The sequence below is a fragment of the Salmo salar genome, chromosome ssa29 (genome assembly GCF_905237065.1).
Source record: "Salmo salar chromosome ssa29, Ssal_v3.1, whole genome shotgun sequence".
Taxonomy (NCBI): Eukaryota; Metazoa; Chordata; class Actinopteri; order Salmoniformes; family Salmonidae; genus Salmo; species Salmo salar.
Window position 1 is genome coordinate 33,760,747 of NC_059470.1, and position 22,507 is coordinate 33,783,253.

Here is a 22,507-nt window from a genome sequence, read left to right on the forward strand (position 1 = left end):
GAGCAAAACAATATATATAAATAACAATATGGGGATGAGGTATTCGGATGGGCTATTTACAGATGGACTATGTACAGGTGCAATGATCTGTAAGCTGCTCCCATAGCTGATACTTAAAGTTAGTGAGGGAGATTTGAGTCTCCAGCTTCAGTGATTTTTGCAAATTGTTCCAGTCATTGGCAGCAGAGAACTGGAAGGAAAGGCGGCCAAAGCAGGAATTGGCTTTGGGGGTGACCAGTGAAATATACCTGCTGGAGCGCGTGCTACGGGTGGGTGCTGCTATGGTGACCAGTGAGCTGAGATAAGACGGGGCTTTACCTAGCAAAGACTTATAGATGACCTGGAGCCAGTGGGTTTGGCGACGAATATGTAGTGAGGGCCAGCCAATGAGAGCATGCAGGTCGCAGTGGTGGGTAGTATATGGGGCTTTGGTGACGAAACGGATGGCACTGTGATAGACTGCATCCAGTTTGCTGAGTACAGTGTTGAAGGCTATTTTGTAAATGACATCGCCGAAGTCAAGGATCGGTAGGATAGTCAGTTTTACGAGGGTATGTTTGGCAGCATGAGTGAAGGATGCTTTGATGTGAAATAGGAAGCCGATTCTAGATTTAATTTTGGATTGGAGATGCTTAAATGAGTCTGGAAGGAGAGTTTACAGTCTAGCCAGACACCTAGGTATTTGTAGTCCACATATTCTAAGTCAGAACCGTCCAGAGTAGTGATGATGGACGGGCGGGCAGGTGCGGGCAGCGATCGGTTGAAGAGCAAGCATTTAGTTTTACTTGCATTTAAGAGCAGTTGGAGGCCATGGAAGGAGAGTTGTATGGCATTGAAGCTCGTCTGGAGGTTAGTTAACGCAGTGTCCAAAAAGGGCCAGATGTATACAGAATGGTGTTGTCTGCGTAGAGGTGGATCACAGAATCACCAGCCGCAAGAGCGACATCATTGATGTATACAGAGAAAAGAGTCGGCCCGAGAATTGATCCCTGTGGCACCCCCATAGAGACTGCCGGAGGTCCGGACAACAGGCCCTCCAATTTGACACACTGAACTCTGTCTGAGAAGTAGTTGGTAAACCAGGCGAGGCAGTCATTTGAGAAACCAAGGCTGTTGAGTCTGCCAAGAAGAATGCTGTGATTGACAGAGTCGAAAGCCTTGGCCAGGTCGATGAATACGTCTGCACAGTATTGTCTTTTATCGATGGCGGTTATGATATCGTTTAGGACCTTGAGCGTGGCTGAGGTGCACCCATGACCAGCTCTGAAACCAGATTGCATAGCAGAGAAGGTACGGTGGGATTCTAAATGGTCGGTGGTCTGTTTGTTAACTTGGCTTTCGAAGACTTTGGAAAGGCAGGGTGGATATAGGTCTGTAACAGTTTGGGTCTAGAGTGTCTCCCCCTTTGAAGAGGGGGATGCCCGCGGCAGCTTCCCAATCTTTGGGGATCTCAGACGATACAAAAGTGAGGTTGAACAGGCTAGAAATAGGGGTTGCAACAATTGCGGTGGATAATTTTAGAAAGAGAGGGTCCAGATTGTCTAGCCCAGCTGATTTGTTGGGATCCAGATTTTGCAGCTCTTTCAGAACATCAGCTATCTGGATTTGGGTGAAGGAGAAATGGGGAGGCTTGGGCAAGTTGCTGTGGGGGGTGCAGAGCTGTTGACCGGGGTAGGGGTAGCCAGGTGGAAAGCATGGCCAGCTGTAGAAAGATGCTTATTGAAATTCTTGATTATCGTAGATTTATCGGCGGTGACAGTTTTTCCTAGACTCAGTGCAGTGGGCAGCTGGGAGGTGCTCTTATTCTCCATGGACTTTACAGAGTCAAATAACCTTTTGGAGTTTGTGCTACAGGATGGAAATTTCTGTTTGAAAAAGCTAGCCTATGCTTTCTTAACTGCTTGTGTATATTGGTTCCTGACTTCCCTGAAAAGTTGCATATTGCAGGGGCTATTCGATGCTAATGCAGTCCGCCACAGGATGTTTTGTGCTGGTCAAGGGCAGTCAGGTCTGGAGTGAACCAAGGGCTATATCTGTTCCTGGTTCTACATTTTTTGAATGGGGCATGCTTATTTAAGATGGTGAGGAAAGCACATTTAAAGAACAACCAGACATCCTCTACTGACGGAATGAGGTCAATATCCTTCCAGGATACCCGGGCCAGGTTGATTAGAAAGGCCTGCTCGCTGAAGTGTTTTAGGGAGCGTTTGACTGAAATATAATTTCATTCATTTGTTGTGAAAACACGTATTACAGCATCTGGATGTAAATTACAGTCATAAAAAGGTAGTCTACTGTTTCATTAAGTGTGTTTTAATATGTACTGTGTATGTGTTGCACTGTATGAGTTCCAGTGGTTTCCATTTGGGCTAAGAGAATAAAGGTAGATTATTTTTACACATGATTAAACAGATCCTCTATACACCATCCAACCTCTAGAGGGTTTTAGATGATTCTTCATTCTTAAAGACTGCTGAAGTGGAAAAGGCAGTCCGTAGAATATATAGTACTAATAGAATGTAGTCCTAAAATACTGCACAGCTCTGGGGTTTGAATATGTGCATTTTTAATGGCAGAGTGATGTGCCAAATCCCTTTCTCCTGATCGCCTGAGGGGGTCTGAACGCTCTGTGTTCTCTCATTAAGCCTGGCTCCCTGTCTCCACGGTGATTTGTCACCATGGAGACTCGCCGTGGCAACAGCTGTTTGAAGAGCAGGGATGTATTGATGAGATTGGACAGATAGACAGGATAATATTTATAGCTGCAGGGCAGGTACGTACAGTCAGGGAGAGAACTGTGATGATGCCACTCGGAGGGCAAAGAGTGTGTTTACATGCATACCAATATATTCGGGATACTCAATTATTCCGTTTTGCATATCATGGGTGTTGTGTAATGATGTCAAAACAAATTACTTCAAAAAGTAGGCTACCTGAGCAATTCAATCCACCATAATAATTTAGACTACTATAATACATGTACTATAATTTACTACTGGTTACTTGCCCCTAATTTAGACAAGTTTCTGCTTATAATTTCCGACATTTGGTATGCCCTATTATAATTTCTGACATTTGGTATGCCCTATTATAATTTCCCACATTTGGTATGCCCTATTATAATTTCCCACATTTGGTATGCCCTATTATAATTTCAGACATTTGGTATGCCCTATTATAATTTCAGACATTTGGTATGCCCTATTATAATTTCTGACATTTGGTATGCCCTATTATAATTTCCCACATTTGGTATGCCCTATTATAATTTCCCACATTTGGTATGCCCGGTTATAATTTCCCACATTTGGTATGCCCGGTTATAATTTCCCACATTTGGTATGCCCGGTTATAATTTCCCACATTTGGAATGCCCGGTTATAATTTCCCACATTTGGTAGGCCATTTGTTTGTCAGTTATAGTTAGATACAGGTAGCTTCTCTTCTGTCATAACTTGTTGCCCCAGAAGACTAAATACAGTAGTGCTCACCAGGCTAATGTCTTACATTGATAGAATGAATGCATTAGTAATCTATTTAACACTGCTAAAGTTGTGTGTTTCATTTAGGGACCGGGGTAAAAATGCAAGAACTCCAAAAACAGTGGAAAGATTGATCCTGTGCAAAATGTCCAAATGTCATCAGTTTGACCCGTTTTAAGGAAATGAAAAGCTGAGAAAACGATGAAACACATTTCTGATAAGACTTCAGTTCATATTGTATGTGGTTGAAGTACTGTATGCTTGCATGACAGTGTTAAAGATGAACATTACACTCGCATTCACATTTTCTCAAGAGATGCTGAAAGAAAGAAATCCTATTTCTCCTCTCCTGTTCCCGAGATAGCAATAAACATTTGTTGTACCATTTTACTGCAAGAAATGTATAATTGTGCAGGAGTTAATATTATATTATACATGTGAGAGGTTATTGTCCAGATATCAGTTACTATTCCATTTAACCCACGTGAACTTAAATGACAAATGTTATTTATTAATGGATACAGGGGATAGTCATGAGCAGAATATCAAAATGTGTATGTAAACAGCTTATCCTGAATGAGATCTTAAGCAGGATATGAGCTACTATCTGGAATACTGTGTGTATGTAATAGTGATCACTGACATGCTGCCACTGGGGTTTTCTTCCCTCTCTCTCTCCTTTAATGTCACTGTGTCTCAGTGAGAGGTGTTTGGGTCCCAACTAGGCCGTGAGTTATGAGTTATGGTGAATCAGATCACCACAACTGGGTTGGAACTCAGCTGCAGCTCAGACCTCTTCTTTGTGTTGTAACCATTTTTTGGAGTTTTGTGGACTGTTTTGTTGTATTTGCAGAAAAGTAGGATATGTTTTCTTATTTAATGTGCTAAAATGCTCATCTGAATAGGGATGAGACAGAGGTTTTATTTTGTTTTCTCTCTCTCTCTCTCTCTCTCGCTCTCTCTGTCCCTGTCTCTCTCTCTCTCTCTCTCTCTCTCTCTCTGTCTCTCTCTCTCTCGCTCTCTCTGTCCCTGTCTCTTTCTCTCTCTCTCTCTCTCTCTCTCTGTCTCTCTCTCTCTCTCTGCTCTCTGTCTCTCTCTCTCTGTCCCTGTCTCTCTCTCTCTCTGTCCCTCCCTTTCTCTCTCTCTCTCTCTCTCTCTCTCTCTCTCTCTCTCTCTGTGTCCCTGTCTCTCTCTCTCCCCCTCAGCGGTGATAGTACCAGACGGGGGTGGAGAGAAGACCGGTCTGGGGCTGGGTGATGATCTAGGCAGTGACGAGGACCTGTATGAAGAGTTCCGCAGCTCCAGACATCACTTTGGACACCCAGGGGGAGGAGGGGAACAACTGGCTATAAATGAGGTAACCTTTTGTTTTGTCTGTCCGTCTGTCTGTCTCTCTCTAGGGTTAAGTAGAATACGATTTTGAGTTTTGATTAAATCCGTAGCTCCCTAACCTGCTGTGTTTATGAATGAACTCCCTAAGACCTCCCAGTGCATTGTGGGTACACATCAGCTCCTGAGAGACATGGCCGCCCTGGCCCAGCTCTGATTTGTCAGGTGCTCCCTCCAAGCCCCACCCCTATCCTGGGTTGTCACTCAGAATTAGCGTGACGGATTAGGACCCACCTGGTGAAACAATTACCTTTGCTTTGACTAGTGTTTAGAGGTGGGCTCCACAGGGCTTTGTGGGAGACAAGGGCAGTAAAGGTTTAAATTGACTCCTTGAGGGACAAAGCTGAATTAATTTATTATTGTGGCTAAACCGCTGTGAATTCCTCCACGCCTTTCTACTGGAGCAGAATACTAAATAACCTGGAAGATGGAATAGACACACACACTCATACACACATGCGTTCATACACACACACACACACACACACACACACACACACACACACTCAGAGGAGAGAGGAGAAGAGCGAGGCGGAGAGGGAGGCGGTGAGAGGGAAGAGGCGGTGAGAGGGAAGAGGCGGAGAGGGAGGCGAGGCGGAGAGGGAGGCGAGGCGGAGAGGGGGAAGAGGTGGAGAGAGGGAAGAGGTGGAGAGGGGGAAGAGGCGGAGAGGGAGAAGAGGCGGAGAGGGAGAAGAGGCGGAGAGGGAGAAGAGGCGGAGAAAGGGAAGAGGCGGAGAGAGAGGGAAGAGGCGGAGAGAGAGGGAAGAGGCGGAGAGAGAGGGAAGAGGCGGAGAGAGAGGGAAGAGGCGGAGAGAGAGAGAGAGAAGAGGCGGAGAGAGAGAGGGAAGAGGCGGAGAGAGAGGGGGAAGAGGCGGAGAGGGGGAAGAGGCGGAGAGGGGGAGAGGGGAAGAGGCGGAGAGGGGGAAGAGGCGGAGAGGGGAAAGAGGCGGAGAGGGGAAAGAGGCGGAGAGAGGGAAGAGGCGGAGAGAGGGAAGAGGCGGAGAGAGGGAAGAGGCGGAGAGAGAGAGAGGGAAGAGGCGGAGAGAGAGAGAGAGGGAAGAGAGGGAAGAGGCGGAGAGAGAGAGGGAAGAGGCGGAGAGAGAGAGAGAGGGAAGAGGCGGAGAGGGAGAAGAGAGGGAGAAGAGGCGGAGAGGGAGAAGAGGCGGAGAGGGAGAAGAGGCGGAGAGGGAGAAGAGGCGGAGAGGGAGAAGAGGCGGAGAGAGGGAAGAGGCGGAGAGAGGGAAGAGGCAGAGAGAGAGGGAAGAGGCGGAGAGAGAGAGAGAGGGAAGAGGCGGAGAGAGGGAAGAGGCGGAGAGAGGGGGAAGAGGCGGAGAGAGAGAGAGAGGGAAGAGGCGGAGAGAGAGAGAGAGGGAAGAGGCGGAGAGGGAAGAGGCGGAGAGGGAAGAGGCGGAGAGAGGGAAGAGGCGGAGAGAGAGAGAGGGAAGAGGCGGAGAGAGAGAGAGGGAAGAGAGGGAAGAGGGAAGAGGCATAGAGAGGGAAGAGGCGGAGAGAGGGAAGAGGCGGAGAGAGGGAAGAGGCGGAGAGAGGGAAGAGGCGGAGAGAGAGAGAGAGCGAAGAGGGAAGAGGCGGAGAGAGGGAAGAGGCATAGAGAGGGAAGAGGCATAGAGAGGGAAGAGGCATAGAGAGGGAAGAGGCATAGAGAGGGAAGAGGCATAGAGAGGGAAGAGGCAGAGAGGGAAGAGGCAGAGAGGGAAGAGGCAGAGAGGGAAGAGGGAAGGGGCGGATAGAGGGAAGAGGCGGAGAGAGGGAAGAGGCAGAGAGGGAAGAGGCCGAGATACAGTACATTCTGGAAAGTATTCAGACCCCTTGACTTTTTCCACATTTTGTTATGTTACAGCCTTATGCAAATAAAATTGTAATAGTTTTTTTCCTCATCAATCTACACACAATACTCCATAATGACAAAGCAAAAGCAGATTTATAGGAATTGTTCTAAAAAACGTAAATATCACATTCAGACCCTTTACTCAGTACTTTGTTGAAGCACCTTTGGCAGCGATTACAGCCTCAAGTCTTCTTGGGTATGACGCTACAAGCTTGGCACACCTGTATTTTGGGAGTTTCTCCCATTCTTCTCTGCAGCTCCTCTCAAGCTCTGTCAGGTTGGATGGGGAGCGTGGCTGCACAGCTATTTTCAGGTCTCTCCAGAGATGTTCGATTTGATTCAAGTCTGGGTTCTGGCCGGGCCACTCAAGGACATTCAGAGACTTGTCCCGAAGTCACTCCTGCGTTGTCTTGGCTGTGAATCTTCGCCCCAGTCTGAGGTCCTGAGCGCTCTGGAGCAGGTTTTCATCAAGGATCTCTCTGTACTTTGCTCCGTTCATCGTTCCCTCGATCCTGACTAGACTCCCTGTCTCTGAAATACATCCCCACAGCATAATGCTGCCACCACCATGCTTCACCGTAGGGATGGTGCCAGGTTTCCTCCAGATGTGACACTTTGGCATTCAGGCCAAAGAGTTCAATCTTGGTTTCATCAGACCAGAGAATCTTGTTTCTCATGGTCTGAGAGTCCTTTAGGTGCCTTTTGGCAAACTTCAGACGGGCTGTCATGTGCCTTTTACTGAGGAGTGGCTTCCGTCTGGCCACTCTACCATAAAGGCCTGATTGGTGGAGTGCTGCAGAGATGGTTGTCCTTCTGGAAGGTTCTCCCATCTCAACAAGGGAACCCTGGAGCTCTGTCAGAGTGCCCATCGGGTTCTTGGTCACATCCTGACCAAGGCCCTTCTCCCCACATTGCTCAGTTTGGCTGGGCGGACAGCTCCAGGAAGAGTCTTGGTGGTTCCAAACTTCTTCCATTTTATTAATGATGGAGGCCACTGCTCTTGGGGACCTTCAATGCTGCAGACATTGTTTGGTGCCCTTCCCCAGATCTGTGCCTCGACACAATCCTGTCTCTGAGCTCTATGGACAATTCCTTCAACCTCATGGCTTGGTTTTTGCTCTGACATGCAATTTCAACTGTAGGACCTTACAGTGGGGGGAAAAAGTATTTGATCCCCTGCTGATTTTGTACGTTTGCCCACTGATAAAGAAAGGATCAGTCTATAATTTTAATGGTAGGTTTATTTAAACAGTGAGAGACAGAATTACAACAAAAATATCCAGAAAAACGCATGTCAAAAATGTTATAAATTGATTTGCATTTTAATGAAGGAAATACGTATTTGACCCCCTCTCAATCAGAAAGATTTCTGGCTCCCAGGTGTCTTTTATACAGGTAACGAGCTGAGATTAGGAGCACACTCTTAAAGGGAGTGCTCCTAACCGCAGCTTGTTACCTGTAAAAAAGACACCTGTCCACAGAAGCAATCAATCAATCAGATTCCAAACTCTCCACCATGGCCAAGACCAAAGAGCTCTCCAAGGATGTCAGGGACAAGATTGTAGACCTACACAAGGCTGGAATGGCTACAAGACCATCGCCAAGCAGCTTGGTGAGAAGGTGACAACATTTGGTGCGATTATTCGCAAATGGAAGAAACACAAAAGAACTGTCAATATCCCTCGGCCTGGGGCTCCATGCAAGATCTCACCTCGTGGAGTTGCAATGATCATGAGAACGGTGAGGAATCAGCCCAGAACTACACGGGAGGATCTTGTCAATGATCTCAAGGCAGCTGGGACAATAGTCACCAAGAAAACAATTGGTAACACACTACGCCGTGAAGGACTGAAATCCTGCAGCGCCCGCAAGGTCCCCCTGCTCAAGAAAGCACATATACATGCCCGTCTGAAGTTTGCCAATGAACATCTGAATGATTCAGAGGACAACTCGGTGAAAGTGTTGTGGTCAGATGAGACGAAAATTGAGCTCTTTGGCATCAACTCAACTCGCCGTGTTTGGAGGAGGAGGAATGCTGCCTATGACCCCAAGAACACCATCTCCACCGTAAAACATGGAGGTGGAAACATTATGCTTTGGGGGTGTTTTTCTGCTAAGGGGACAGGACAACTTCACCGCATCAAAGGGACGATGGACGGGGCCATGTAACGTCAAATCTTGAGGATTTGCCAGGGCATTGAAAGTGGGTTGTGGATGGGTATTCCAGCATGACAATGACCCAAAACACACAGCCAAGGCAACAAAGGAGTGGCTCAAGAAGAAGCACATTAAGGTCCTGGAGTGTCCTAGCCAGTCTCCAGACCTTAATCCCATAGAAAATCTGTGGAGGGAGCTGACGGTTCGAGTTGCCAAACGTCAGCCTCGAAACCTTAATGACTTGGAGAAGATCTGCAAAGAGGAGTGGGACAAAATCCCTCCTGAGATGTGTGCAAACCTGGTGGCCAACTACAAGAAATGTCTGACCTCTGTGATTGCCAACAAGGGTTTTGCCACCAAGTACTAAGTCATGTTTTGCAGAGGGGTCAAATACTTATTTCCCTCATTAAAATGCAAATCATTTTATAACATTTTTGACATGTGTTTTTCTGGATTTTTTTGTTGTTATTCTGTCTCTCACTGTTCAAATAAGCCTACCATTAAAATTATAGACTGATCACTTCTTTGTCAGTGGGCAAACACACAAAATCAGCAGGGGATCAAATACTCCCCCCCCCCACTGTATATAGACAGGTGGACTCCAATCAAATTGTAGAAACAGCTCAAGGATGATCAATGGAAACAGAATGCACCTGAGCTCAATTTCGAGTCTCATAGCAAAGGGTCTGAATACTTATGTAAGTACAGTATTTCTGTTTATCTTTAATAAATTTGCAACAATTTCAAAAAACATGTTTTTGCTTTGTCATTATAGGGTATTTTGTGTAGGTTGATTAAAAAAAAAAAACATTTTTATTTAACTAGACAAGTCAGTTAAGAACAAATTCTTATTTACAATGACGGCCTACACCGGCTCGGACAATGCTGGGCCATTTGTGCGCCGCCCTATGGGACTCCCAAACACGGCCGGTTGTGATACAGTCTGGATTCGAACCAGGTTGTTTGTAGTGACGCCTCTAGCACTGAAGCAACCTTAGACCGCTGCACCACTTGGAAGCCCCAAGTGGTGAGGAAAAACATATATTTAATCCACTTTAGAATAAAGCTGTAACGTAACAAAATGTGGAAAAAGTCAAGGGGTCTTTCCAAATGCACTGTATGAGAGAGAGAGGCTGTAAACACAGGATTGTTATTGCCTTGTTGCCATAGTTACCATAGACGCCATAGATGTATGCCACCATACAGTATACAATACATAGAACAGCTAGAACAACTAAGGATGAGGACCGTGGTGTAAAGTACTTAAGTAAATATACTTTAAATTACTACTTAAGTAGTTTTTTAGGGAATCTGTACTTGACTTTACTATTTATATTTTTTTTACATTTTTACTTTTACTCCACTACATTCCTAAATAAAATTACGTTATTTTTACTCCATATGTCCCTAACAAAAACTGTACCATGGTAATACAATGGGGGAAAAAAAATCATGTTTTTTGTTCACCACCATAGCAGGAAAATACAATGGTTTTTGCATTAGTACCATGGCATTTTCCTGCCATGGTAGTGACCCCAAAACATTAACCATGGTAGCACAATGAAAATGGTTTGTACTAACAGCATGTAGTGAAACATGAAAGCATGGCAGTTGTTTACAATATATTATCATTTTTATTTATTTTTATTTTACCTTTATTTAACTAGGCAAGTCAGTTAAGAACAAATTCTTATTTTCAATGACGGCCTAGGAACAGTGGGTTAACTGCCTTGTTCAGGGGCAGAACGACAGATGGCCTGTGTCCCATTATGGTCTGTGTCCCACCGTTTTTCGGGTAAAGTGACCAAAAACGTAGTAATTTATGGTACTCACATAATGCAACATTGACTACTCACTCTGCAATGGCAAAGCATAGGCTGAGTACTCTCTTGAACCCCTTAAAACTCATAGTGAAAAACCAGAACACACATGGTCTAGTAGTGTAGTGTACCCTCTTAAACCTTGGAATCTGGTGAGAAGAATAAAGGCAGTCAAAACCTTGAAGATTTTAAATAGTTAGTTTATCTGATGCTTTTTTCTTACAGTAAATACAGTTTTCAGTTGGCGCACTCTCATTCAACTGACTTGGCTGTTCTTGTACAATTCTAAATAGCCAACATACTAAAAAACTATTTGTAAAAAGGTATTAATTATCATCTTATCTCATAGATACATTTTGATCATGTAATTCTCAACAAATCCCTAAAAACTCAAGTTACAATGTTTCCCTTTGTTTACACTCTGTATGAATGTTCCTTGGTCCTGTCGCCATGACTACGACCAACGACAGGCTTGCTTGACTGGAGCTTACTTTAGCCGCCGTTAGCTTCTATGCTAACAGGCCATTATAAATTAATTAAACTATCAAAACATCATCAAAAATGACAAATATTATATCATTACATTCCGCTTAACTTGGTGTTTCATATCCTATGCTTTATAAGTTTCTCACCGTGATGATAATATTTCATTTATCTGGTGTGTCTTTCTTCAGTTGACTCTCATTCAACTGACTCACTGTCTAGGCAGGTTACCACGAGAGTGAGAGCGCATGAAGCAACCACTAGAGAGGGAGCTTGTGGCTCCCTCTGCTGGCCGAAACAAGCGCAACACCCCCTGACTATAAATACTGTAAAATATGACAAAATGCAAAAGATTAGGCTACCATATATACTACTAATATGGAGTTGGTCCCCTTTTGCTGCTAAACAGTCTCTACTATTCTGGGAAGGCTTTCCACTAGATGTTGGAACATTGCTGCGGGGACTTGCTTCTATTCAGCCACAAGAGCATTAGTGAGGCCTGGCTCGCAGTCGGCGTTCCAATTCATCCCAAAGATGTTTGGTGGGGTTGAGGTCAGGGCTCTGTGCAGGCGAGTCAAGTTCTTCCACACCGATCTCAACAAACCATTTCTGTATAGACCTCGCTTTGTGCACGGGGCCATTGTCATGCTGGAACAGGAAAGGGCCTTCCCCAAACTGTTGCCACAAAGGTGGAAGCACAAAATTGTGTAGAATGTAATTGTATGCTGTAGCGTTAATATTTCCCTTCACTGGAACTAAGGGTCCTAGCCCCCCAAAAATAAAAACAGCCCCAGAACATTATTCCTCCTCTAACAAACTTTAGAAGGGCTTTATGAAGAAGGGCTTTATAAATACATTTGATTGATTGATAGATACAGTTGGCACTATGCATTCAGGCAGGCAGCGTTTTCCTGGCATCTGCCAAACCCAGATTCGTCCTTCGGACTGCCAGATGGTGAAGCGTGATTCATCACTCCATTTCATGAAGCTCCCGACAAACCGTTATTGCGCTGACGTTGCTTCCAAAGGCAGTTTGGAACTCTGTAATGAGTGTTGTGTGGCCTGCCACTTCGCGGCTGAGCCTATGTTGCTCCTAGACGTTTCCACTTCACAATAACAACACTTAAAGTTGTCCAGGGCAGCTCCAGCAGGGCAGAAATTTGACCAACTGACTTGCTGGAAAGGTGGCATCCTATGACAGTGCCACATTTAAAGTCACTGAGCTCTTCAGTATGGCCATTCTACTGCCAATGTTTGTCTATGGAGATTGCATGGCCGTGTGCTCGATTTTATACACCTGTCAGCAACGGGTGTGGCTGAAATAGCCAAATCCACTAATTTTAAGGGGTGTCCACATACTTTTGTATATATAGTGTATCTTACATTCTCCTACATTTCAGGTTGGCAACACAGGGAACCCAAACATGAGAAGAAAACTGTACTATTAATACAGAAAGTATTAATTTCACAGCAACTATGTCCCGTTTTCTGTGACGTTACAAACCAACAATAGTAGCCTGCCTCTGACTTTATCAAAAACTTTCCCGTACTGGTGTATAAATTCATCAATATTATACCATCCGACGACCATGGGGGGTTTATTAATGTAATGCATTATACTTATGGCAACGCACAATTAATAAAGATGGTATTTATGATAATTATTGGTATAATTTATTATAATTGTGTGTTACCATGGTGGAATGCATAATGCAGGTTAAAACCATGCTATGTCCATGATCCACGTCTATACCATGGTATAAATATTGCAATACCATGGTAATATTTATGTACAATGGCAGTACCACGGTATTACCGTTATACTTCAAAGCTAAAACCATGGTACATTTCCTTGATTCAGACTACACCATGGTATAAGTGAAAGTACCATAGTAGTACCATGGTACATTTTTGTAAGGGATTTTCCTTGACACCCAAAAGACCTTGTTACATTTTGAATACTTAGCAGGACAGGAAAAGGGTCCAATTCATGCACTTATCAAGATAACATCCCTGGGCATCCCTACTGCCTCTGATCTGGCGGATTCACTAAACAGAGAACATCCCTGGTCATCCCTACTGCCTCTGATCTGGAGGATTCACTAAACAGAGAACATCCCTGGTCATCCCTACTGCCTCCGATCTGGAGGACTCACTAAACAGAGAACATCCCTGGTCATCCCTACTGCCTCTGATCTGGAGGACTCACTAAACAGAGAACATCCCTGGTCACCCCTACTGCCTCTGATCTGGAGGACTCACTAAACAGAGAACATCCCTGGTCATCCCTACTGCCTCCGATCTGGAGGACTCACTAAACAGAGAAGATCCCTGGTCATCCCTAATGCCTCTGATCTGGAGGACCCACTAAACAGAGAACATCCCTGGTCATCCCTACTGCCTCTGATCTGGAGGATTCACTAAACAGAGAACATCCCTGGTCATCCCTACTGCCTCTGATCTGGAGGATTCACTAAACAGAGAACATCCCTAGTCATCCCTACTGCCTCCGATCTGGCGGCTTCACTAAACAGAGAACATCCCTGGTCATCCCTACTGCCTCTTATCTGGCAGATTCACTAAACAGAGAACATCCCTGGTCATCCCTACTGCCTCCGATCTGGCGGATTCACTAAACAGAGAACATCCCTGGTCATCCCTACTGCCTCAGATCTGGAGGATTCACTAAACAGAGAACATCCCTGGTCATCCCTACTGCCTCCGATCTGGAGGATTCACTAAACATAGAACATCCCTGGTCATCCCTACTGCCTCTTATCTGGCAGATTCACTAAACACATCCTTCATTTGTAAATTGTCTGAGTGTTGGAAAGTGCTCCTAGCTATCTGTACATTTTAAAAACAAGAAAATTGTGCTGTCTGGTTTGCTTAATATAAAGAACTTGAAATTATTTTTACTTTTGATACTTAAGTATATTTAAAAACAAATACTTTTAGACTTTTACTCAAGTAGTATTTTACTGAGCGACTTTCACTTTTACCCGAGTCATTTTTATTAAGGTTCTTTACTTTTACTCAAGTATGACAATTGGGTACTTTTTCCACCACTGGATAAGGAAGGCTCAGGTAATTGTGTCTCGATGCTAAAAACCATGGTCAATGGAAAACCTCCATGGAAATAGCTTATAGTCCAGGATTAAGATCAATCTGTTTCCAGGAGACCACCCTATAGTATAATGTTCAGCTACTGTACATGTCAGCTGTGTAGACTGTCAGTGGAGGCTGCTGAGGGGAGGACGACTCATAATAATGCCTGGAAAGGAGCGAATGGAATGGCATCAAACACATGGAAACCATGGAAACCATGTGTTTGATGTTGTGGATACCTTTCCACATACCTCCCCAATTAAGGTACCACCAACCTCCTGTGCTGTCTATATTAGAATCAGAGTGAGGTAGCCTGGGTCATCATATTCTGTTTGGTTGAGATGAGCAGTGGCAGTAAATAGGTCTGTTTGGCTACACCTGGGTATCAAGGTCAGGGAGAGAGGGGGAAGGGAGAGAGAGAGGGAGAGGAGGGATAGAGAGAGGGAGGGGGAGGGAGAGAGAGGGGGAGAGAGGTGGGAGAGAGGGGAGGGGATATAGAGAGGGAAAGGGGGGAGGGGAGCGGAGGGGGAGAGAGGGAAAGGGGGAGGGGAGGGAGAGGGGATAGAGAGGGGAAGGGAGAGATGATAGAGAGGGAGAGGGGGAGGGGAGAGGGAGAGGGGGACAGAGAGAGGGGGAGAGAGAGGGAAAGGGAGACAGAGAGAGGGGGAGAGAGAGGGAAAGGGGATAGAGACGGGGGAGAGAGGGAAAGGGGGAGGGGAGAGAGAGGGGAAGGGAGAGGGGATAGAGGGAGGAGAGAGAGGGGAGGGGAGGAAGAGAGAGGGGGGAGAGAGGTGGGAGAGAGGGAAAGGGGGAGGGGATATAGAGAGGGAAAGGGGAGAGGGAGAGGGGGACAGAGAGAGGGGTAAGGAGAGAGAGGGAAAGGGGGAGGGGATAGAGAGCATTGGAGAATCCAATCATTTCATCTGTTAAGTGATTGTGTGTTAAAGGTAGACTCAGCGATTTGACATAGATACAGAAAGTAAACAGACCAACTAGAGTGTTGAAGCACTAGGCTCAATTTCTTTACTGTTTTGGTCCCCTGGCTTCCAGGCTGTAACAGTGTGAAGAGAACCCATGCACCTGCACAGATACGGGCTGTGTGAGAGTGAAGTCTTGCATCTTGCTCCTTTCAATATCTGCGGTGCTTCTCGAAGCAAAATATTGAAAGGATTATAGCTATAATATAGCTTTAATTAATTGCCTAAAATAGCGGTATGATAATCCGATGCAATAATCCCGATCGCTGTGTGTTGGGCCAGCTATCATTAGCTGATGAGACTAATACATTCTAGGCAGCTCACGAACACACACACACACATGCATACACACACACAGCCCTCCTACCCCCTCCCTTCCTGCACACATAGTCTATTATTCTGCATCCTCCCCCGCTCCATCCCGCCCTCCCCGGGGTTGCTAAGGCCCTCCTCATCCACCCTGGTATCCAGGATACAGAGACACACTCAACATCCAGATTGGTTGTGTGGCTCCAGGCGGACCCCGGCACCATTTGAGAGAGAGAGAGAGAGAGAGAGAGAGAGAGAGAGAGAGAGAGAGAGAGAGAGGAGAGAGAGAGAGAGAGAGAGAGAGGGGAGAGAGAGAGAGAGAGAGAGAGAGAGAGAGAGAGAGAGAGAGAGAGAGAGAGAGAGAGAGAGAGAGAGAGAGAGAGAGAGAGAGAGAGAGAGAGAGAGAGAGAGAGAGAGGAATCATTCATGCTAATAAAGCTAATGTGAAAAAAGAAAAGGGCTGCCATGTTAGAGGGGAGCAAATAGCTGTGTGGACGTAACGCAGCCACGGGGGAACGACAGAAGAGGACGGGGTAAGAGAGAAACTCAATGAATGTAATAAGAAAGCTGCAGCATCAGCTCTACCTCACATCCTGAAGACGTAGAGTCAGAGAGGAAGAGAGAGGACGCGGAAAACAGAGAGAGGGAGAGAGAAGTGCTCAGACACAGGCGGTGAGGCGTCGCGGTGAAGCGGTACGAGGGGAGAGTGGCGGAGAGGAAGAGAGAGGCAGAAGACAGCCTGGCCGGGTAGTAGTGAAGGAGGAGAAGAAGAGGAGGGGGGAGGGGTGAGGGCCCTGCCGGGGCCTATGTCATGGCTCGCGGCGGTGGCGCTCACCGTGCCCGGCAACGTTTGGGCGTCCTCAACACCTTGCTACGCTGCAACCTCCACCGCGAGACTCAGAAGGTGGTGGTCTTCATGATCATGATGCTGCTCGTCATCATCAACATAGTGCTCATGTTCCTCCTGGCTTTCCAGTAGACAGACACACCGACGACACACTCACACACTCACACACACACCATCAACCAAGGAAGAGAGAGAGGGGGAGGAGAGGGGGAGGTGGAGATCCCCCTGGTGTGGATGGGAGCCCAGGATAAGAGGAGGTGATCACAGGTAAAGCAAACCGATGGATGATTTAGACTGGTGATGATGCTAAACCCAGCACCAACACAGTTCAGGGATTATATGATAGGAACTGCTTAGCCCAGCACCAACACAGTTCAGGGATTATATTAAATAGGAACTTCTTAGCCCAGCACAAACACAGTTCAGGGATTATATTAAATAGGAACTTCTTAGCCCAGCACCAACACAGTTCAGGGATTATATTAAATAGGAACTTCTTAGCCCAGCACCAACACAGTTCAGGGATTATATTAAATAGGAACTTCTTAGCCCAGCACCAACACAGTTCAGGGATTATATGATAGGAACTTCTTAGTCCAGCACCAACACAGTTCAGGGGTTAATGATAGGAACTTCTTAGCCCAGCACCAACACAGTTCAGGGATTATATGATAGGAACTGCTTAGCCCAGCGCCAACACAATTCAGGGATTATATGATAGGAACTGCTTAGCCCAGCGCCAACACAATTCAGGGATTATATGATAGGAACTTCTTAGCCCAGCACCAACACAGTTCAGGGATTATATGATAGGAACTACTTAGCCCAGCACCATGTGTGAGGGACAGGTTAGCTAGCTTGCACCATGGGGGTTGTTGACATCATGAACGGTAGCAAATACTCTGCCCTGTACGTGTTGTACATGTCTGGTCCGTAGTTAAGTGTTTTTCTGTGTTGTGAATAGAAAGTGTGGGAGAAGAAGAGACCACAGTCCTTGGTAGCGAGCCGTGTCGGTGGCACTGTATTATCCTCAAAGCGGACAAAGAAGGTGTTTAGTTTATTTGGAAGCAAGACGTCGATGTCCGTGACCTGGCTGGTTTTCTTTTTGTAGTCCGTGATTGTCTTGGAGCTTTGCCGTGAGGGGTGACGAGGCAGCTCAGGACAGGGACAGGTTTGAAGCTGAGGCTGGCCCATGGGGTGATGAGAGGGGCAGTACCATGGCCCAGAGCAGTAGTACCATGGCCCAGGGCAGTAGTACCATGGCCCAGGGCTGCAGTACTGTGGCCCAGGGCTACTGATAAGGAGTCACACAGGAAGAAGTGCCCTGTTTACATCCACCACCTGGCAGAGATGCACTCACATTGGAGTGTGTGTGTATGTTTGGATTCTTCCTCTATTTTCCCTCTGTATACAAACTCATATTGATATTCCAGTACAACTAATACTAGAATATTATGTCTTTAACCTGGTTCACGTGATAAATATCTACTGTCAATGAAAGGAGATATTCTGGTGTTTAGTTGTATAATGATGGCAGGATCAGTAGAGGAGAGAATAGATTTGTGGGGGCATGTCGCCTAGCAACAGGGCCATAGTCCCCCTCACCGTGATGATGGATCTATAGCAGGGAGACACAGATCATCTTAGCCCAAAGAATAGACATAGAAATAGACATATAGATCACCGTAGCCCACAGAATAGACATAGAAATAGACACATAGGCTAAGTGATATCATAATATGATCTATGTTTGACAGTAGAGCTGGGCCTATGGAGAAAAATATTTATCACGATAAATTGACGGAATTAATGCGATAATGATAAATTGAACAATAAGTTTAGAACATCAATATGCACCGCAGTTTTTTTTATTTACCCTTTTAACTAGTACTAGCCATCGATTGTCCCATTAACAATAACACATATTAGTGTCATGACTGTCCTGTGAGGATCCAAATAGGTCAGATCAGGTTTGCAATTACTGACATGAACCAGACCCCCTCTCATTCGCAGGAACTGGTGGGGTTTAACAACTCACGGTGCCCTGTTGTAAATCAAGGTAGAACATTCAGCTCTCCCTCTCCAATGTTCACCAGGTGAATGTCTTTTGTTTCAACAGACCTTTTCCCGCTGAAACTCTTAACATGTTCTAAAGCGAATACTGGAACAATATTTCGAACATAGAACGTGGAGAATGGTCAGAGGCGATCTATAGAACACTAATGTCATTTGGTTTGTTATTTTGTGATGTCATTAAAAATGTTATGAAGGAAATACTGTAACTTGGAAAGTATATCCACTACATGGACGAAGATTCCATCCTATGCGTTGTGCACGTAATATGAAAATGATGAAAGTGTTTTTGTTAACCTCTCTAGGGTACGTGGGACGAAAACGTCCCACACTCTTCAACAGCCAGTGACAAATCAGAGCGCCAAATATAAAACCACAAAATGTCATAATTCAAAGTTCTCAAACAAAGGACTATTTTACACCATTTGAAAGATAAGACTCTCGTTAATCTAACCACATTGTCCGATTTCAAAAAGGCTTTACAGCGAAAACAAAACATTAGATTATGTCAGGAGAGTATCCTGCCAAAAATAATCACACAGCCATTTTCAAAGCAAGCATATATGTCACAAAAACCAAAACTAAATGCAGCACTAACCTTTGATGATCTTCATCAGATGACACTCCTAGGACATTATGTTATACAATACATGCATGTTTTGTTCAATCAAGTTCATATTTATATCAAAAAACAGCTTTTTACATTAGCATATGATGTTCAGAACTACCATACCCACCGCAAACTTCTACTTCAACAACAAATGTTGTTTTGGTTCAAAATAATCCATAGTTATATTGAAATACCTCCATTTTGTTTGTGCGTTCAGGTCAGTATCCGAAGGGTGTCGCGCGAGCGCATTTCGTGACAAAAAAATTCTAAATATTCCATTATCGTACTTCGAAGCATGTCAAACGCTGTTTAAAATCTATTTTTATGTTATTTTTCTAGTAAAATAGCGATAATATTCCAACCGGGTGACGTTGTATTCATTCAAAGTGTGAAAGGAAAAAATGGAGAATTCACATGAACGCGCATCTCCAGTGTCACTGTTCACTGCCTGACCACTCACAAAATCTCCTGCTGTTTTTCGCCCAGAGACAGGAGCGACGTCATTCCACTTTCTGGCGCCTTTTGAGAGCCAATGGAAGCCTTAGAAAATGTCACGTTACAGCAGAATTGCTGTGTTTTCGATAGAGATGCCACAGAAGGAGAACAAATTGTCAGACAGGGCACTTCCTGTATGGAATCTTCTCAGGTTTTGGCCTGCCATATGAGTTCTGTTATACTCACAGACACCATTCAAACAGTTTTAGAAACTTTAGAGTGTTTTCTATCCAAATCTACTAATTATATGCATATTCTCGTTTCTGGGAAAGAGTCGTAACCAGTTTAAATCGGGTACGTTTTTTTATCCGGCCGTGCAAATACTGCCCCCTAGCCCTAACAGGTTAAGAGAGGGATATGATTTTAGGATCCATAAGAGATCTTTTTTTTTTACATAAACTTTGCACAGTGACAAGTCACGCACCTGAGTGAGGTCAGAGACCTGAGCATGTCAGCCTGACGGAACCGCTACTTTTGAACAAACTGTATAAAATGATGGGTTAAGAATTAACATACCAGACCAGATATACGTAGAGCTGCAGCTACACGTTAAAAGTGGTCTGAATATCAACACGAGGTAGAGACGATAAATTCACCTCTCTGACAATCACTGATACGGCTGATTTGCTGTCCTAAGTAAAGTATCTAGAAAAGTGAATTTAAGGGGGACCATTCTACTACTCTTCTCAAACCATCATATTACACTACTCTCATCACCCCACTGGGAACCATCGACACAGTTGGCTAGCATATTTTCAAAGAGGTATCTTCCAGAGCAAATGGAAGGAAAATCAACTCTGTAGTTCTGTTCAGGACTACACGACAAGTCACCAGATTCCGGACAACTGCAAAGAAGAACAATAGTAGAAGTCTTGTTGGAACCCTTTTGGACAATCAGAGCCTTACAAGCGTGCCGCGAAAAGGCCCAAACCCCTTTCCAAGGCTGCCCGTTTCCGAGAGAGAGACACAGCTAAACAAGGCATCTCACGTAAATAAATTCATGATTTCTTACTCCAAGCGGGCGGCGGTTCGTGTGCAAAGTATAGGAGTACTATTAGTGAGAGTAGTTTCAGGAGAAACAGGAGATAGACTCGTGTCCTGTCCAGTGGGTGCACTGGTACATCAAGCTGCCTCATGCTACAGAAACAGGAAATAGGCTCCTGCTTTATGGGCCAATCGGACAAGGCGTACTACTATAATGCCAGCACGATGTTGACGCAGTAGTTTGTATGTCTGTGTGTACATGTACAGTTGAAGTCAGAAGTTTACATACACTTAGGTTGGAGTCATTAAAACTAGTTTTTCAACCACTCCACACATTTCTTGTTAAAAAACTATAGTTTTGGCAAGTCGGTTAAGACATCTACTTTGTGCATGACGCAAGTAATTTTTCCAACAATTGTTTACAGACAGATTATTTCACTTATAATTCACTGTGTCACAGTGTATGTAAACTCATAAGTTTACATACACTAAGTTGACTGTGCCTTTAAACAGCTTGGAAAATTCCAGAAAATTATGTCATGGCTTTAGAAGCTTCTGATAGGCTAATTGACATAATTTGAGTCAATTGGAGGTGTACCTGTGGATGTATTTCAAGGCCTACCTTCAAACTCAGTGCCTCTTTGCTTGACATCATGGGAAAATCAAAAGAAATCAGCCAAGACCTCAGATAATAAATTGTAGACCTCCACAAGTCTGGTTCATCCTTGGGAGCAATTTCCAAACGTCTGAAGGTACCACGTTCATCTGTACAAACAATAGTACGCAAGTATAAACACCATGGGACCACACAGCCGTCATACCGCTCAGGAAGGAGACGCGTTCTGTCTCCTAGAGATTAACGTATTTTGGTGCAAAAAGTATAAATGAATTCCAGAACAACAGCAAAGGACCTTGTAAAGATGCTGTAGGAAACAGGTACAAAAGTATCTATATCCACAGTAAAACAAGTCCTATATCGATATAACCTGAAAGGCCGCTCAGCAAGGAAGAAGCCATTGCTCCAAAACCACCATAAAAAAGCCAGACTACGGTTTACAACTGCACATGGGGACAAAGATCGTACTTTTTGGAGAAATGTCCTCTGGTCTGATGAAACAAAAATAGAACTGTTTGGCCATAATGACCATCGTTATGTTTGGAGGATAAAGGGGGAGGCTTGCAAGCTGAAGAACACCATCCCAACCGTGAAGCACGGGGGTGGCAGCATCATATTGTGGGGTGCTTTGCTACAGGAGGGACTGGTGCACTTCACAAAATAGATGGCATCATGAGGAAAGAAGATTATGTGGATATATTGAAGCAACATCTCAAGACATCAGTCAGGAAGTTAAAGCTTGGTCGCAAATGGGTCTTCCAAATGGACAGTGACCCCAAGGATACTTCCAAAGTTGTGGAAAATGGCTTAAGGACAACAAAGTCAAGGAATTTAAGTGGCCATCACAAAGCCCTGACCTCACCCTATAGAAAATGTGTGGGCAGAACTGAAAAAGCGTGTGTGTGAGCAAGGAGGCCTACAAACCTGACTCAGTTACACCAGCTCTGTCAGGAGGAATGGGTCAACATTCACCCAACTTATTGTGGGAAGCTTGTGGAAGGTTACCCGAAACGTTTGACCCAAGTTAACCAATTTAAAGGCAATGCTCCCAAAAACTAATTGAGTGTATGTAAACTTCTGACCCACTGGGAATGTGATGAAAGAAATAAAAGCTGAAATAAATCATTCTCTCTACTATTATTCTGACATTTCACATTCTTAAAATAAAGTGGTGATCCTAACTGACCTAAAATGGGGAATTCTTACTAGGATTAAATGTCAGGAATTGTGAAAAACTGAGTTTAAATGTATTTGGCTAAGGTGTATGTAAACTTCCCACTTCAACTGTACATGTGTGTATGTGACAGTGTG

The 22,507-nt window shown here is 44.8% G+C and overlaps 1 protein-coding gene across 3 annotated transcripts in view; it reads left to right on the plus strand.

Moving 5' to 3' along the window:
• The window catches only part of arhg4 (Rho guanine nucleotide exchange factor 4), an 88,493-nt gene that overhangs the window by 58,234 nt on the left and 7,752 nt on the right, over positions 1-22,507 (plus strand). For 2 of the 3 annotated variants that reach the window (XM_014181751.2, NM_001173620.1), the window contains 1 exon segment: positions 4,688-4,839. In XM_014181751.2, the coding sequence (XP_014037226.2) occupies positions 4,688-4,839 (152 nt within the window). 3 annotated transcript variants of the gene reach the window in all.